This window comes from Micromys minutus (genome assembly GCF_963924665.1).
Source record: "Micromys minutus genome assembly, chromosome: 8".
NCBI lineage: Eukaryota > Metazoa > Chordata > Mammalia > Rodentia > Muridae > Micromys > Micromys minutus.
Genome location: NC_137977.1, coordinates 3,651,086 through 3,668,056, shown reverse-complemented (window position 1 = coordinate 3,668,056; position 16,971 = coordinate 3,651,086). Strand labels below are relative to the sequence as shown.

The 16,971-nt window shown below is 42.5% G+C and overlaps 1 protein-coding gene across 1 annotated transcript; it reads left to right on the top strand.

The window, feature by feature from the left end:
- Nucleotides 1–3,115: 3,115 nt before the first annotated feature.
- AQP4 (aquaporin 4) lies at nt 3,116–16,694 on the top strand. Its single transcript, XM_080920094.1, has 5 exons — nt 3,116–3,201; nt 6,599–7,013; nt 8,312–8,476; nt 8,894–8,974; nt 12,689–16,694. The coding sequence occupies exons 1-5, from the start codon at nt 3,167–3,169 to the stop codon at nt 12,965–12,967; spliced, it is 975 nt and encodes a 324-aa protein (XP_080776220.1). The 5' UTR covers nt 3,116–3,166; the 3' UTR covers nt 12,968–16,694.
- The last annotated feature ends 277 nt before the right edge of the window (nt 16,695–16,971 follow it).

Genomic DNA, 16,971 nt, shown 5'->3' with positions numbered 1-16,971 from the left:
AAAAAAGAAAACTAGATTCATTAGCTGACACTGAATCGTGTCCACCAGGCTGACATTTCCCAAGAGCATTACTGGCTTGTATATGTGAGAGAGCATGTGTATTTGTGTGTGTGTGTGTGTGTGTGTGTGTGTGTGTGTGTGTATGTGTGTGTGTGTGTCTGTGTGTGTGTGTGTTCTGTGAGTGAGAGTAGAGAAAGAGTCCAGAAGTCTCTGCACCAAAAAAAAAAAAAAAAAAAAAAAAGTGTCATGGTTAATTAAGGCAAGGTGAGTCCATGGGTCAGGCTTTGTGAAGTTCCTTGTGTGTTTTTAAATTTTCCTTGTGTGTTACTATCCTAATATCACAAGGCTTGTCAACTAAAATTGTAGGCTAGCATAATAGACTGATTTTAACATGTTGGCCATGTAGATATACATTTAATATTTTCTCATGTGTTCTGAGATTAAAGACCAAGACAAAAATGTGTACATGTGTGCACATGTGCACACAAGCACATAAACAAACACACACACACACACACACACACACACTGTCCTCAAAGAGATCACAGCCTGTATAAAACAAATGTTAATATTTAATTGATAAGTGGTTCACTCTGTATGTGTGTCTGTGTATGTGTGTCTTTGTGTATGTGTTTGTATTGTGTCCTTTGATTTCTGTATATATGTGTCTGTGTGTATGTGTATCTGTATGTGTCTCTATTGTGTCTTTTGATTTCTGTGTATATGTGTGTCTGTGTGTACGTATCTCTGTGTGTCTCTGTATATCTGTGTGTATCTCTGTATATGTGTGTGCATCTATGTGTGCATGCACATGTGTGAGTCTGTTGAAGACAGATGTTCACATGAGTTGTCTTCATGTTACTCTTCAAATTATTTCGGAGACAGGTCTCCCAAGGAACCTGGAGAGCACAGGTACGCTGGCTGGCCAGAAAGCTCCAGAGATTCTTCTGCCGCTGCCTCCCCAGGGCTGAGACAGTAGGCACAGCATGTGCCACTGTGCCTAGCTCTGATGTGAGTTGGGAGGATCAAGCTCCGTTCCTCATGCTTACATATTCACATTAGCAACTAAGCCACCCCTGTTATTCTACCTTTAAAACATTTAGGCTCTAAACACCCAATGTGAGAAAATAAATTAATTCCAACTGTCTTTACCTCTAAATCCAAATTCAAACAGCTGAGTGTATAAGCTGTTGTTTCCTGCCTTGAGCCTTTCATTCTTCACTTTTCTACATCCTCGTCCACAGGCAAACCCACAGGAAATGCCTGTTCATATCCAGGCAAGTGGCTTGCTTATTGGACCAACCTGAAACTGGGGCGATCAGAAAAGTCAACTCAGTTACAAATGGGATGATCATGCCCAATATAAACTACCTCTGGTGGACAAAGAGTTAACCCCTGTTCCATCTGAGGTCGCTATGCAGAGTACCAATGAGTATGGGAGATGGTGCCAAATAGGGGGGCCCCATCCCTGGATGGGAACAGTCAACCCTTAGGAACTGGACTGTCAACACATCAGCCAGCCAGAGAAAAAGGAAACCGTGGCAACCAAGTGTTGCTGGCACTTGGGGAGTTGGTAAGAGGAACTACAGGAGCCCTGCAGAGCATGCTAATGTGCCCAGGCAAAAATGTCCCCCAGCACCTACAACCTACAGCCCCAAGAAGCCTCTGGCTCTGCAGAGGCCTTGACCTCAGTGCAGGGTGTGTTCACAAGGCACAGACCTCACCCAGCCTCCGAGAGTTCCTATACCTCATAAACACCCTGGCTCCATTTTCCCAAGGTCAAGGTGGTTATATTTAGCATATCTGCCCAATGAGTCAAGGCTTGTAATCAGGGAGAAAATACACACTTAAAAAAAAAAAAAACTAAACAGTAAACTTCAGGAGTCAGGATGAAATGCTTCAAATGTTCCTTGTGGGTTTTCAAACCCTCCCTCCCCTCTCAATCACGACGTTCTGACTACAGGAAGCATTTTGGAAAGGTTTCACAACAATCACTGAGCAACAGGACTCTGGAGGAGGTCCATGCAAGTGTTGTTGTTACCTGAGGATTACTGAGAAAATCCTCAAGTGTGCCTCTGAAAATGGAGCTGCTTCTCCTGACAAGAGCTAAGAATGCTGAGCACTGCCTTCTCACAGTACACAACTCAGATGAAAAAGTGTGAGCGCATACGACTTCTACATGTCTTCTAACCATGCCGCACACTGAGACGTGTGTGTGTGTGTGTGTGTGTGTATACATGTGCGTGTGTGTGCAAATCACAGTTTTAGTTGTTAAGTCGAGCAATGAATTCCTGATCCTCATTATCTTGATTAGAATTCATTGATCTATTACTAAGAAACAATCATAAGCCAGGGGTTAAGATTATTCCTTTGCTATGCACCTGCAATCTAAGGAAAAAAATCACATTGGTGATCTGGTGGGACCCACAACTATTTCCGACCTCCTCTGCAGCTCACCGGATGGGGACAGCTTCATGGACATGCAGCCATGCATTTGGAGGGGTCACACCCTGCTCCAGCTCCAAGTGTGACAGTCTTGAGTAACTATGAGGACTGGGTCCTGCACTCATTCTAAACAGAGAACAGCAAAGTATATATATAGTCCTGGCCCCAGGTTTCCGAATAGTGCATTTTATCTGTCCCTGTCTAACCTCTGTGTTTTTAAAAGTTGTTGCTTTATATTAAAAATCATTATAATAACAATAATTATTATTATTGAACTCAGAGAGTAAATAGTATGAGTGGAGTTACAGCTATATGTTATAATTAACTTCTAAGCTCACGTATTTCAAATATTGAAAGTCAATGCTGAGCTCACAACCATTTTCTAATGGTTGTTCAGTTTCAATAAGGAGCCAACCTGGCAAAGTTTTCCCAATCCTCAGTGACTGGAATAATCCAAACACTTAGGGAAGTCTTCCCTTGGAAAGACAAGCAGCTAAAGAAATACGCCCTCAAGCGCTTTGCATTTTGATATGCCGTGTGTCTGTAGTGATCAGGTACGGGGAAGATTTCTAGTTCAAATATAACCTAGTGATTGCCACATGGTGCAGAATCTTTCCACCCCTACACTCCAAAACCCAATCAGACAAGTGCCCGTAATCTGATTCCCGCGTACTGGAGCCCAGGAACAGGCAATGAGAGCTGCACTCTGGCCAGGGGAGGCATGAGTGGCAGAGCGGCTGCTGCAGGGCGGTGGGGGTAAGTCCTTCTTTGCCTTCAGGAAACAATGCTCAGCATTTAACAAATGAGACTCTTTCATTACAGATACCACTTCTTCGCCGGCAGAATCTAGAAGGTAACAACAGGACAGGTGAGGGCTTCTTTTAAGCCTGGGGACTAAGTTTTATGCAGAGGAGACACAGAGGAAGGAAGGAGAGGGGCGATGCTTTTTAGCCTGGGAAATTACTCCATCGTTTTCATTAGAAAAATTACTCACCCGGGAACTTAGCTGTCCAGGAGTGGATGAAACGGTGTGTTCACTAGGAAGTAATGTGTCCAGTTTTCTGCAGCCTAGTCATGTCAACAAATCCAGCTTTGTTCTGGGGGAGAAAAACAGCAAAAGCAAATTATGTTGGTCTATTTCCTAAGAATGTAAACACATCAGGGCACATTGATGGTGATCTTGGGGGCTGTGAGCAATGCTGGGGAGACCCTCACTGAGGCAAAGGGGTACATACATGCTAGAAGTTTTGGGGGTTCACAGATAGCTGGGGCTGTTTGGGAGATCATATTTTTTGTGGATTTTTAAAGAAAAGCAGGGAGCTAAAGTCATTTGAAAGTTTCTGTTAATACTTCACAGGTTTGGGTGCTTTTTTTTTGTTTTTTTTTTTTTTTTTAATTTCTCTGATGAAAAAAAAAAAAAAAAGAAGTCCAAAGAGCAACTGAGTTTCTTGATTAGGTCTCTGGAGAGGGGGACAGGTGTGTGAATGAGCAGGTGACAAAGAGTGCTGGAGGGAGGCTGGCCTTTTCCAGAACCGCCTCCCCTGGGTGCTCTGCTACTGAGCAGGAACTGTTTCCTGCCCACCAAGCTCCCTTCACTTCCTGCTTGGTCCCTCTGCTTTCCTCTATCCTGAGCCCCAGAAGACAGCACCTGTAATAGCACCTTGCCCCTCTGCCATCTGGCTACAACCCTGGACTGCTGGTGAGTTCCCAAGTGACTGTCCTTTTTCAATGTGAGTTCTCAGAATCTCTGTCTCTTGGAGACTTTCCTAATGCCTCCCCAGGGTACTGTCTTTACCTCATCCCAACTACTGTTCCATTGTGCTTTTTTAAAAATCTCTATTATGTTCCTCTAAGGAATACATCAACACTGCCCCAACTGAGGTCTCTCATAGTTATACGATTCGCTTAGAGGAGCTCATGGACAGGGCGTATTTAGTTATAGCTGGCAGGCCCTGGGTGGGTGATTATGAGTACAGAGTGAAGGAAAGCCCCTCTGTCAAACTAACAGCACAGCAGAATGCTTCAAGATGAAGGAAAACTTCCCCAGCCAGGTCAGACAGGGTCTCCTCGCTGCCCGCACAGAAGCCACAGAAGCCGGGCTCCCTGGGCCAGTGAGGGATGTGCAAAAGATAAGAACCCCACAGTATATTTGGGAAGTTACAACAATTCTACCCACCCTGAGCCTTCGGTTTTCTAGGCCGGCCACCACAAAGTCATCTATGCTAAACATTGCCTGTCTGTCTCATTACAAAATGAAAGTCTTAGGTGAGGGGGTCACCGGGGAGGGGTGACCCTTTCTAAAGGAGAATTTAGGAATTTCTGTCCAGAGTAAGCAGCTGCATTAGTGTCTTCAAACCCCACCCTCTTCAGATGCAAGGATCTTAAAGACAGTAAAGAAGGAACCATGGGCGCTAAGTGACTCCTCCGTTCCCAAAGGCTGCCTTAGAATCTAGTATTTCTGGACCACATTCCAAGCCCCTCTCTCTCCTCTCTCTTCTTCACTTCCACAGCTCCTCAAGAGGGTGTGTACAGTGCTCCAGGACCAAGCCCATGGGAGAGCAGTCCCCCGAGCCCCCCTCCCCCGCGCTGCTTTCTGCCACGCCCCCTCTTTCTCATAATCTTCCTAGCTCTGTACCCTGTGGATAGGAAGAGTGCTTGGGGCTGGCTAACACACTCCACACTCCAGGATTTGGGAAGTGGATGTTGGAGGGCAACACCCCCCACCCCCCCACCCCTCTTGTTGTTGCTTGAGGGACAATGGAGCCTTTGGAGGCATTACCCTGCCTCCCAGTTTGGAAACATCCCTCATTCCAGTCTCTCCTCTCTGGTGCCTGCCCCCTCTGATGCCTACTTCTCTGTGTTTACCTGGCCACTGCCTGCAAGCCTGGCACCAGTGTGCAGTGCCCATGGCCCCGCCCTTCCAGAGCCTCTCAGGCTTCCCCCTGGGGATTGAGATTGTCACGTCCCAGTGCTACAAGCCCAGATCTGCCCAGGGCAGGGGCTGGACACAGATGCCCCTCTGGCTCCAAAGCTACTCCCTCCTACAGCTTGCCTTCTCCTTGCCCAGGGCAACAGTGGGGAGTGTCCCTGTCCTAACTGAGTCCCTGCCTGTCCCTAAGGTCCACACCAAGTAGGAGAAGCAAGTCTGCCCCCAATAATTTACCTTCCCAAAAGACAATTCCACAATCCCAGCTTCCTAACAAATCTCTTCCAAATCTACACGTCCTTGCTATGTAGAATGGGCACAGGCTTCTACAAAGCCTTTTTGCAAAATGCCATTTTGAAGCTAAAAGACACAAAACTGGAAAAGATCTGCCTTTTTAAAAGATACGTTTTTCTTTCTTCTTCTGAAATTATTATGTGTGTTTGCATAATGAAATATGATCATATCTACTTAAATTGCCCCCCTGTCCAACTCTCTCCATTTCTCCCACCCCAATCCCTGGGCTACCTGCAACCTTGATCAAAGATGTTTCTTCCTTCAGTGGGCACCAGACAGTGTGGAGAGATGTGTAACAGATGCTGGGAACGAGTCAGATACTTTTTTAATTGACTTTTTTTTTCATCTTATTTTATGAGCGTGATGACTCTTTTGCCAGCATGTGTGGCTGGGCGCCACCTGGGCACAGTGCCCATAGATGGCGGGAAAGGGCTTTGCATCCTCTAGAACCAGCTTCAGGGGTGGAATGCAGCCACCATGTGTATGCGGGGAGCAAGCTCTGGTCCTCTGGAAGAACAGCCATGACAGTTAACTGCTGAGCCAGATCTCTAGCACCCCTCACCCCAAATGACTTCTGCCCAAAACTACACATGAAAAATAAAAATTTTAAGGCTTGCCCAAGGGAACTAACTTTCAGTTAAATACATATTAGCCTTATTTCTTAAGGAACTTAGTTGAGATAGTTTCTTCCCTAGGAACAGTTCAGATTGCTGTCCAGTGAATAGGAAATCACAGGAGATTGGAATAACAACTTCTTGTCTACTAATTAAGGAGACTTTAGAAGCAGCCTTTCTTGGATTGCAAAGAGTGTTCATCAAACCATCCCCAGCCTATACGACTGCAGACCTGACGCCCTCCCCCAAATGTCAATGTCCCTTCCAGCTGGAAAGCTAGGTTAGTGGCTTCTGATCCTCACTGTGTTCTTCTTTCCAGTAAGTGTGGACATTCCTGCAACAAAGAGAGCATCATGGTGGCATTCAAAGGGGTCTGGACTCAGGCTTTCTGGAAGGCAGTCTCGGCAGAATTTCTGGCCATGCTTATCTTCGTTTTGCTCGGCGTGGGATCCACCATAAACTGGGGTGGCTCGGAAAACCCTCTACCTGTGGACATGGTCCTCATCTCCCTTTGCTTTGGACTCAGCATTGCAACCATGGTGCAGTGTTTTGGCCACATTAGTGGTGGCCACATCAATCCCGCTGTGACAGTGGCCATGGTGTGCACGCGGAAGATCAGCATTTCCAAGTCCATCTTCTACATCATTGCGCAGTGCCTGGGGGCTATCATTGGAGCTGGTATCCTCTACCTGGTCACGCCTCCCAGCGTGGTTGGAGGATTGGGAGTCACTACGGTGAGAACTCAGTCTTTATGTCTGTGCTGATACTTTATGTGCTCAGTGGCCTGAGAGGCATTCATTACATAACTAGATTATGGAGCTAGGGATATAGCTCACTTGGTAGACCATGCACCACTTGCCTGCGTGCATGGGATCCTGAGTTATATTTCTGACACACATATATAAGGTGTGGTGGCACATATCTACACTAGCAGAACTTGAGAAGTAAAGGCAGAAGTTCAAGGTCATCCTTAGATGTATATTGAGTTCAAAGCCAGTCTCTACTACCCAGTAACTAGTCTCAAAAAGAAAACTTCACATAAGAGCCAGCCATGGGGTTGCCTATAATCCCAGCAGGAGACTCAGGAGTCAAGGCCAGCAGAGACTACAGAGTGAAACCCTGTTTCCCTGGATAAAACACATCAAGAGAACATCGTTATTTACTCTTGAGTGACTTGAACAGGATTAATCTTTCCCACTCCAGTAACACTGAGTTTGTTTTTTTGAGGCAGGTTCTCACAACCATTGTCTAGCTCATGCTGGTCTTCAACTTGCAGCAATCCTCCTGTCTCAGCCTCCTATGTGCTGGGACTACAGGTATAAATCAGCATGGCTGCCCTGACTATATTTTTATCTTAAGAGTTTACCTTTTGTATTTGATAGCAAGGCCAGGATTCATTGTTCATCATATGTAGAGGGCTTTGAATGACCCACATAAAAGGTCATGCCTTCAGTCCTACACCCAGTAAACAGAAGCAATTTGAAGCCACCCTGCTCTACAAAACAAGTTCCAGGACAGCCAGGGCTACACAGAGAAACCCCAACAAAAAAGTAAAGCCATATTTGTTTGCTCTGACTTCACTGACTTCACTCTGTCAACTGGCAGTGTTACTTGTTAGCTCGGCACCAGGGCTGGCTTAAGGCACTTGACTTACACTTTAGTTGAGATACCTATGAACTAACCTAAACCTAATCGGTGGGTCTGATAACTGCCTTGTAACGTTACAAATCTCCTAAGAACATCTTTTACAAGTTAAGGGCCACACTAACGAATTTTGCTGTTTGGCTAAAAACAACATTCATTGAAAACTCAGTCACTGTAAAAGTAATTATCTGTAATGGCCCAAAATGAGTGTGAATTGATTCCTTCTTTTTAGGAGGTGGAAGGGATGGAAATCTCAACATGGGGTTGGTAGAAGACTCAAGTCAACCATGGCTTTCTCTGCGCATAAAATATACTGTTCTCTCTCTCTCTCTCTCTCTCTCTCTCTCTCTCTCTCTCTCTCTCTCTCTCTCTCTCTCTCTCTCTCTAGGTTCATGGAAACCTCACCGCTGGCCATGGGCTCCTGGTGGAGTTAATAATCACTTTCCAGTTGGTGTTCACGATTTTTGCCAGCTGTGATTCCAAACGAACTGACGTTACTGGTTCAATAGCTTTAGCAATTGGACTTTCCGTCGCAATTGGACATTTGTTTGCGGTAAGTTTTAAGTCTATTTGACTAATTGATTGATCTCATTTATCCTCACCCTGAAGCTGCCCAAAGACGCTGGTTCACAGCTCACACTTACTCTGGTTCCAGTAGCCGGGCCAGTACCAATTACTACAACATTTAGAATATTTCAGGACCGTTGTTTACTTCAGTGTTAACTTTTTGACAAGTAGATACATAATAAAAAGTAGTCTTCCCACGTATCCATGCAGATTTTGCCCATAAAACACACTGCTCGCTCAGATCCAGCCATATCTGTTGACACTTGAGTTATCATTTTGCCAACTACAAAGTGGCTAAATTTCAATGTTCCTCTGAGGAAACTATAGCAAGTTACAGCAAGTGATACCTGCTAAGAGCCCTGTTACCAAAATGTCTCAAGTTTTGTTCTTTTTCCATCTGTAGATAAATTATACTGGAGCCAGCATGAACCCAGCTCGATCCTTTGGCCCTGCAGTTATCATGGGAAACTGGGAAAACCACTGGGTAACTACTAAGTTAATATGCCCCACCTTTCTGAGGTTGGGAACGATTATCCAAATGCCTCTTTTTTATAGCATAATCTAGCTCACGAGTTTCTGTTGCTCTTCCCCCAACTCTGACTCTCGACTTGTTATTGCATGTCATCGGGAGTAGAGAAAGTCCAGCAGAGGCCTGCTGTAAAAGATCTTCTCTAGGTGTTCACTAAGAGTCAAGTTCTCAAAATGTCTAATATATGTCTGACAGAGTAAGGCAGAATTCTTATGGGTTTCCTATGTAGAACAAATTTAAATCATAAATGTATGCTGTATATTAAATCATTGAAAGAAAGCCTTCTTGGCAACAATAGGAAATAAAGTTATTCTTAAAAAAAGAGAAAAGAAATATGTAAAAGTATTACCTGTAAAAAGGGTATATACCATCTTAATTTGCTTAAGCAAAAGGCATTTATTATTACAGTTCGTACTGGAGCTGGAAGCTTGTAAACTGCATGCAGATGGTACCAAATAAATGATGTCAATGTGTCTACCATTGTCACCACAGCAATAACTAGAAAAATAAATGACTCCCAAGAAGGTGTACTTTCCAATCTCAGGACTAACCTTCTTGTTAACCTGGGCCCAGAGTAGTGTGAGGCGAACGATCCTATTTCAATTGTTTCTGTCAACAAAAGGATTTCTATTCTTTAAATCACAGGCATTTGTGAAAGTCACCATATATTAATTTAAATAATCTACAAAATACAAGAAAAATACATATGGCAAATTGCGAACAGAACAAACTTTTATTGCCATTCATATATTGTGAATGTGATTTTACATTTTTTAAAGTTATGTACATACTAATTTGTCATTTATGCGTTGGTCTTATGCATGTGGCTGCAATGGATCCAGCCACAGCTACTCAAGGATGGCATAGCCTAGGGAAGGAGGAAAATATTATACTGTGACTGAATGAATTTCCTTACACAAAACATATACTCATTTGTTAAGACCTAATTTGGACACAGACATGCAAAGTCTTGATCCCCAATGTCATTCATTTTTGCCACTGATATTTCTGAAACGACTTACTACACTTTAAAAAAATGGAATTTACTTTCTTTGTGTAGGTTGTATGGTGTGTGTGTGTGTGTGTGTGTGTGTGTGTGTGTGTGTGTGCAAGGTACACATGGATCATAGCATCGTGGCATGAGGAGGTCGGAGGACAACCTTGGGTAACCTTAGGACAGTTCTCACGTTCTGCCCTGTTTGTATCAGAGTGATTTGTTCACTGATCACCAGTTTAGCTGGCCCACGAGTCCCTGGGGATTTTCCTATTGCTGCCTGCTAGTTTCCGTCCTCCTGTAGGAAGCACTGGAAATACAGATATGCATTATTTTGTCTGACTTTTATATTTGTTTCAGGGACTCAAATTTAGGTCCTCCCAATTGCATGGTGACACTTTATACATGGAACCATTTCTCCAGCCACCAAATGGAAAAAAATGCAATGAGAAGTTTATAGATATTACAATAAATGGACAGGTTTATGTTTGGCAACGTAAGGTTTAGGAGGTTTTATTTTTTAAAAACACTTTTATGTAGTTTATGTAGTTTTCTATTTTCAGCAATAAAATTCTTTATAAAAATTTAAAGATACTTTAAAGTACACAGAACTCAGTTTGGGAATAGCAATTTGGCACCAACATTCATTTTTGAGATCATGGAGCTGCCGTCTCCTGCCGACTGTTATGGAAAGGGTGGAGATTGTTTGACAGTGGCTGTTCTCTCTTGTGGGACATGAAGCCCGTGAAGTAAAACCAATCTAATGAGACCTTACCAAGAGGACAAAGAGCAAAGGCAGTTAGAGGCGGGCTCTTGTTTCTCCTTTGAAAGGGCACAGAGAAGATAAAGTCTCCTTTGAGCTCTTTCATGTTTAAGATAAGGGGCTTGATTAGTCCAGTGACTCTCCTGGATATTTCCCTGCTAAGTATATGTGCTCAGTTTCAGCAGGAAGCTCTGCTTCCCTTTATGTTTGACAGTGAAGATGCTAAGTGCAGGTAATTTCCAGATGGAGTTTTAAGGAAGACATAGTCGCTTTTGGTTTGGGGTGTTTTGTTTTTTTTTCAAATAAGAAAGCAAACAGTACATTAGTAAAAGGGAGCAAAGCTGACATTTCAACACAATCACTTGCCAAGTATGCTATCTAAACTAAGCTTGTAGCCTCTCAAAGTTTCAGCTTTACAAGGCAGAAGAATGTATATTTTAGTAATACCTACCTCAAAGGTAGATATATAAAAGAAGAAATGTGCTCAGTACAGCCAGTTAGAGTGCTGTACACACTAAATAGGGGGTTTCGTCCCAGGTGAATCTATTGAATGAACGCTAACACTCAATAGCATTCGTGTGCTCTGAAGTGTATGAGTACCTAACACTCTATAGGGTGCATGTACTATAAAGTATATGTTGCATTCTAATCAGACTGAAAGCTTAGTTCGTTCTGAATGCATCTCTGATGCAATAGAAACATGTCCTTTACTGAGCCCTTGAAAAATCACTCACTAATCCTTGTCCAGTTGCTAAAGTCAGGCCAGGTTTTTACTAAAGCAATATGTAAATGGAGAGAGAGAGAGAGAGAGAGAGAGAGAGAGAGAGAGAGAGAGAGAGAGAGAAATAACCAATAGCGTTTCTCCACATTTTAAAGAGGAAAAGCAGATAATAGAAGGAAACTAACTGACAGGTTAGCCACATTGTTCGGGACATGTGAACTAAACTGCTTTTCAGGAGCCACAAACTACCAAGTCCCTCAAGGTGCTTTTTCATTTAGTGTTCAGAGCCTGAGAGATACGTAAAAGCCTCTGCTTCAGATAAAGAGGATCAAACACAGAAGTGAAGTCACGTATGATTATAGTGGTATAACTTAGTTGGCAAAGGGCTTGACCAGCATGCAGGAAGGCCCGAGTTCTCTCTACACCATACACGGGCATGCTAGCTCTGTCGTCCCAGCACTCTGGAGGGAGAGATTGGGAGATGAGCAGCTCAAGGCCATCAGCTCCAAGGTAAATTCAAAGCAACCCGGGATACAAGAGGCCTTGTCTCAAAATGGAAGCACTCACAGAGCTACTAAGTGGCAAGGCTGGGACTGTGTTCATCATGAATAGTGAAAAACTAACACTTTAAATTATAAAACTCCACCATGACCCTGGTTATACAGAAAATCAGGGTACAGGGCTAATGTGGAACACAGAAGAGAAACATGCACCAAAAATTCATTATTTTGTTTCTATTTTAAAGAATTTCTACTGTCTGTTTAACTTGTGCAGCCAGAGAATAGCTATTTTACATTAAGATTTATCATAAAATTAATAAGACAGATGTGACAGAACCTACTAATATCACCTCATGAACCCGAGAGGGAAGAAATAGGAGTTGAAGGCTGCCCGAGGCTATGTAATGGGTCTTGAGAGTAGCCTGAGCTAGACCTTGTCTCAAATAACTTCTTTAAAAATCAGAACATTGAAAAATATAAGATAAAAAGAAAATTAGAAGAACTTTATTCTTTCTTATTTTATGTTCAAATGTTCTTTAATAATGTGCAAATCTTGTGAATCTTGGCATATTTTCTCATTTACTTTAAAATCTATACGTGTGTGTAGGTGCATGTCACAGTTGCTGCCTTAAATTCTATATGCATGGGTTGTCCACTGAGACTACTTTTCTCTCCTCTATCTTCCCCCCAGATATATTGGGTTGGACCAATCATAGGCGCTGTGCTGGCAGGTGCCCTTTACGAATATGTCTTCTGTCCTGATGTGGAGCTCAAACGTCGCCTTAAGGAAGCCTTCAGCAAAGCTGCTCAGCAGACGAAAGGGAGCTACATGGAGGTAGAGGACAACCGCAGCCAAGTGGAGACAGAAGACTTGATCCTGAAGCCCGGCATGGTGCATGTGATTGACATTGACCGTGGAGACGAGAAGAAGGGGAAAGACTCGTCTGGAGAGGTATTGTCTTCCGTATGACTAGAGGGCCGCACTGAAAACGGAAGAGACTCCCTAGAACTGGCCTCAGACTTCCTGCCACCCATTAAGGAAACAGATTTGTTATAAATTAGACACGTGCAGGTTTCTTGTTTCACATCTTGTTACACAGTTTAAATAACACATATTTTACTGTTATCAGTGGGGGAGGGGGAGAAGAAGCCTATAATGGATATAAAATTTTAAAACAGAACTCTCTTTTAATGTATCCCCAAAGCAAATATGCAACAAGTGTATTGACCTTCCTTTCATTAATAATAACTGAAAATGTGAGCCAAAATTTGGTCAAGTCTTACGTCACAGAGCTTATGGACATCTCTGTGAAGAAGCTGGCATTGCCCATTCTCGCTTGAATATTGACTTCATTGAATTGATTTAAAAATAACAAAATGTAATACATCACAGAATCATGTGCATTTAGGTGAAGAAATGCAGCAAGCTTTTCCCAAGCTATCCCTTGTTTATAAACTACCTCGGAGGGGAACACATAGCAAGGGTTATTGTTAACATGTCATTTGTATTTTTATATATGACTGTCAGATCCCAGGCCCGATTCTCTGTAATCCTTCTTCCCCCTCAGAATCCAAGAAACCATTGGGCTAAAAGTCAAAAAAAAAAAAAAAAAATGAAAAGAATGTTAGCTTCTGTCCATGTGTACACGGTACACCCACTGAGGTTCAGGACAGCCAGACCTGGGGAGTCTGGTGGGACGTGGTTGTTACTGTCTTACAACCATCACAGGGAGAGGGGAAGACTCTGTTAGCAAATGATCGGTCTGTTTTCAGTGCACACTCTTAAATCACAAACGTTTAACCGCCTAATCTTTTAACTACTTCACTTACTTTTTAAAGCTTATTTGCAAAACTAGGGAATTTGTTTGCCATTTTTGTCCCTATATTGAAATGCTAGCTGAGACATTTTAGACCAGAACTTGACTACTCGAGTCCAGCCTTTCTGTCGGAGTCTAGATCCCGCTTGCTCTAGGTGGTATGAACCAGTCCTACCCCATGCCAACTGCTGATGCCGTCTTGCTTCCCATGATATCTGTGGCTGGTCAGCATTGTGAGTGTAATAATACCCATTTGTGTGGGTTAAAATATGTGGCAGACACAGCACAATGTGGTTGCCAAATAAAGGGGTGAGCAGAAAGCTTCTGTACAGAGTTCCTAGGTGCCCCGTTTGTATACAGCTTACTTACTGAGCTTCTAAGGAAGGTGTTTACCTCCTGCCTGGTTTATTTGTTAGGACTGAGTTGTTCCCATAATGCTTTGCCTTCTACCCAAATGCTCTGTGGAAACCCCAGTTTCTATGATCATAATAGTCTAGCCTAACATTTATCTTAGACAAAGTGCTGCAAATGTCAATTTTACTAAACAAAAGTTAGTAGTGGGAGAAGAGCCATCTCTTCAAGAACTAGCTTGTAAGTAGCTGATAATGGAGGGCTGTCTTCTCCCAAGCATGATTCCAACTGTGTGTGACTTCTTATTGTTAGTGGCAGTTTTGTGTCTGTCGCAGCGAGATAATGGACCACTGTTAAACCTGATTCTCTCCGGTGCTAGGACACTGATGTGTAAGTTTTCAGACAGCCATGAGGGCAGCATATGCCTCTCAGTGCCACCAGCGTATTCTGGGGTAGATGCTGGAAGCATAGGCCCCATTTCAGGGCTTTGAATATACTACACTAGACATAAGCTTCCTCTCTGAACAGAACCTGCAGAACCAGGGTGTAGACCTCCCAGGGGTGGTTTCTGCCCATTCTTGCTCATATTTTCAATATAACACACAGGCTTAAGATTGGGGGTGCTTCAGATTGGAAGGCGATAACTATCCACACACATGTCAGGTCAAAAATAAATGTAGTTAGAAGAAATAGTTAAGCACATTTCTGGTTACTCTTTCAAAATCCTGGCCTGTGATTATTTTTATTATGCCGAACAGCTTGCTTCGTGTGTGCTCACTTTACCTGTCGCTTCCAGCGACAGCATTCAAGACGGTAGGAACTGAAAAACAGTGAATCGTGGCTTGGTGAGTTGTTTTCCAGCAGCTGGCAAAGTGCCAGGCACACAGTAGGCAATCAAAACAAGTCATATAAACATTTGGAATTTAAGAACACCGATATTCTCTTCTAATTTTTATTTTGCCCAGTTTTTAGTGTCATCAAAGGAAGGCAGTGTGGATGTGGGAACAAAGCACATTTTCACATTCTACTGTGTATGGGCAGAGAGTGACACCTCCGACACTCTTCGTCCTGCATTTCACTTACAGCTCTGCCAGTTACAAAAGTAATGAAGTTGTCCCTTTCTAATGACATCTATGCAGCAGGGGTCTATTGCCTTGTGGAGGGCACCAAATTATCCAGTGCATTAGGAGATCAGGGCTTTTCCCTTTAATGTCTTCTTATAAAAGAAATGCATAGTACCATTCCCAAGAGACAGCTACTGACGGATACACAACAGAGAGATCAGAGAGGAAATACCAGGAAGACATAAAAGATGTATGCAAGCCATGAACAACACCAACTGTCTGTTCCCTCAGGAGGGGGAGAGAGACACCCCCCAAGTTGCAAGGTGGTCTATACCCTGGAAAAATACATAGCCTGTCAAAACACAACAGAGAGACATTCTTTTAAGATTTTGAGGATTCTTTGTTTTCAAATGTAGGACTCTGGCTTCTACATGTGTGTTTCTATTTTCTTCCAAGTGTTCTACCCTTTTACACTACAAGAGAATGTTTTCTGTAGCCCAAGTCACTGGTCACCTTACAACCTGCTTTTGTGATTTGACTCTACTTCCCAATCCTCTCCCTTTAAGTCATGAGAGGAGTGTCCTTCCACATCTCACAGACACTTCCGGTCACAGCGCCTCTCTGATGAAGATTTCATAAGGAGATTAGAAATGTCTGGAAAGTGTGCATGATAGAAATGAGCGGATTTATTAGAGATCAGTCTCAAAAGGCACAACACTTCTCCTATGAGGACCCAGGCTCACAAAATCGGGGAACTAATTAATGATAGCATCAGTCCTTGCCGGGCCCTTTGTTGTGTGAGGTTGACACATTCCTCACACGTGAGAAATCTGATAGACACTGCCTCTGTGACAGAGATCCAAGTAGAAAATCTTATAAAACTATGAGAAGTTCTCATCATTATTAAACTACAGAATATATGAATTTGGGATCCCTTGGACCTGAAAGTAATCACATCTTTCCCCAGTAAACTCATGGAGTAAAAATGATTAGGAAAACATGGTTTACTATTTGAAAGTGTTCTATAATAAACCTCACTTCCTTTGCCTCAACTTTCCCTAGTTCATGTCTAGCTGTTCATGCTTTTTGCTAAACAACTTAATTAAACCTTTCAAACCCATAACTCTCAGAAAAAAATGTTAGACACTTAACTTCCAAAATTGAGAACTGTGGATACTCACTTTTGGCACATAACTTCCCTGAAAACACACACCAAACAAATATTAAACAACACATACCATGAACACTAAATTTAAAAGTAATTACATTGTCACTGTTTTAAGTCAAAATTCAAAGGTAAAAAAATATATACCTACCATATATTCTATTGCAATATATTCCTGGATTGTTTTCAGGTTTAATCAAATAAACATTCGATTTATGGAAATATGTAAACAATTATTTATCATTTTATCACCCAGATCACAATAAACTTGCAACTTATAAGGAATTAAGAAAAATAAAATGAATGCCTGGTTATATTTGCAATTATTTATTAACTTAGTACTATTTCAACATTAGAGTTAATATTAAATGGATTTAAACTGTAATGACTATATTTGGAAAAATCTATTAAAAGTGTTAGCAGTATGTCCGGGTTCTATTTTCTGTGTTGCATACTATACTACTAAGATCATACAAATAAATCTCCAAATGTTTTTTTAAAGTTAATTACTTATTTGATGGTGTTTAAAATTTAGTTGGAGTTTTTGCGCTTTCATTAGAATGAATGGAAGATCTGG

Bases quoted from the DNA above. Each gene is read 5' to 3' on its own strand.
- AQP4 (XM_080920094.1), top strand. From the start codon at position 3,167: ATGAGTGGCAGAGCGGCTGCTGCAGGGCGGTGGGG. The intron at 8,477-8,893 runs GTAAGTTTTAAG...TTCCATCTGTAG, and splicing joins CAATTGGACATTTGTTTGCG to ATAAATTATACTGGAGCCAG. The intron at 8,975-12,688 runs GTAACTACTAAG...TCTTCCCCCCAG, and splicing joins GAAACTGGGAAAACCACTGG to ATATATTGGGTTGGACCAAT.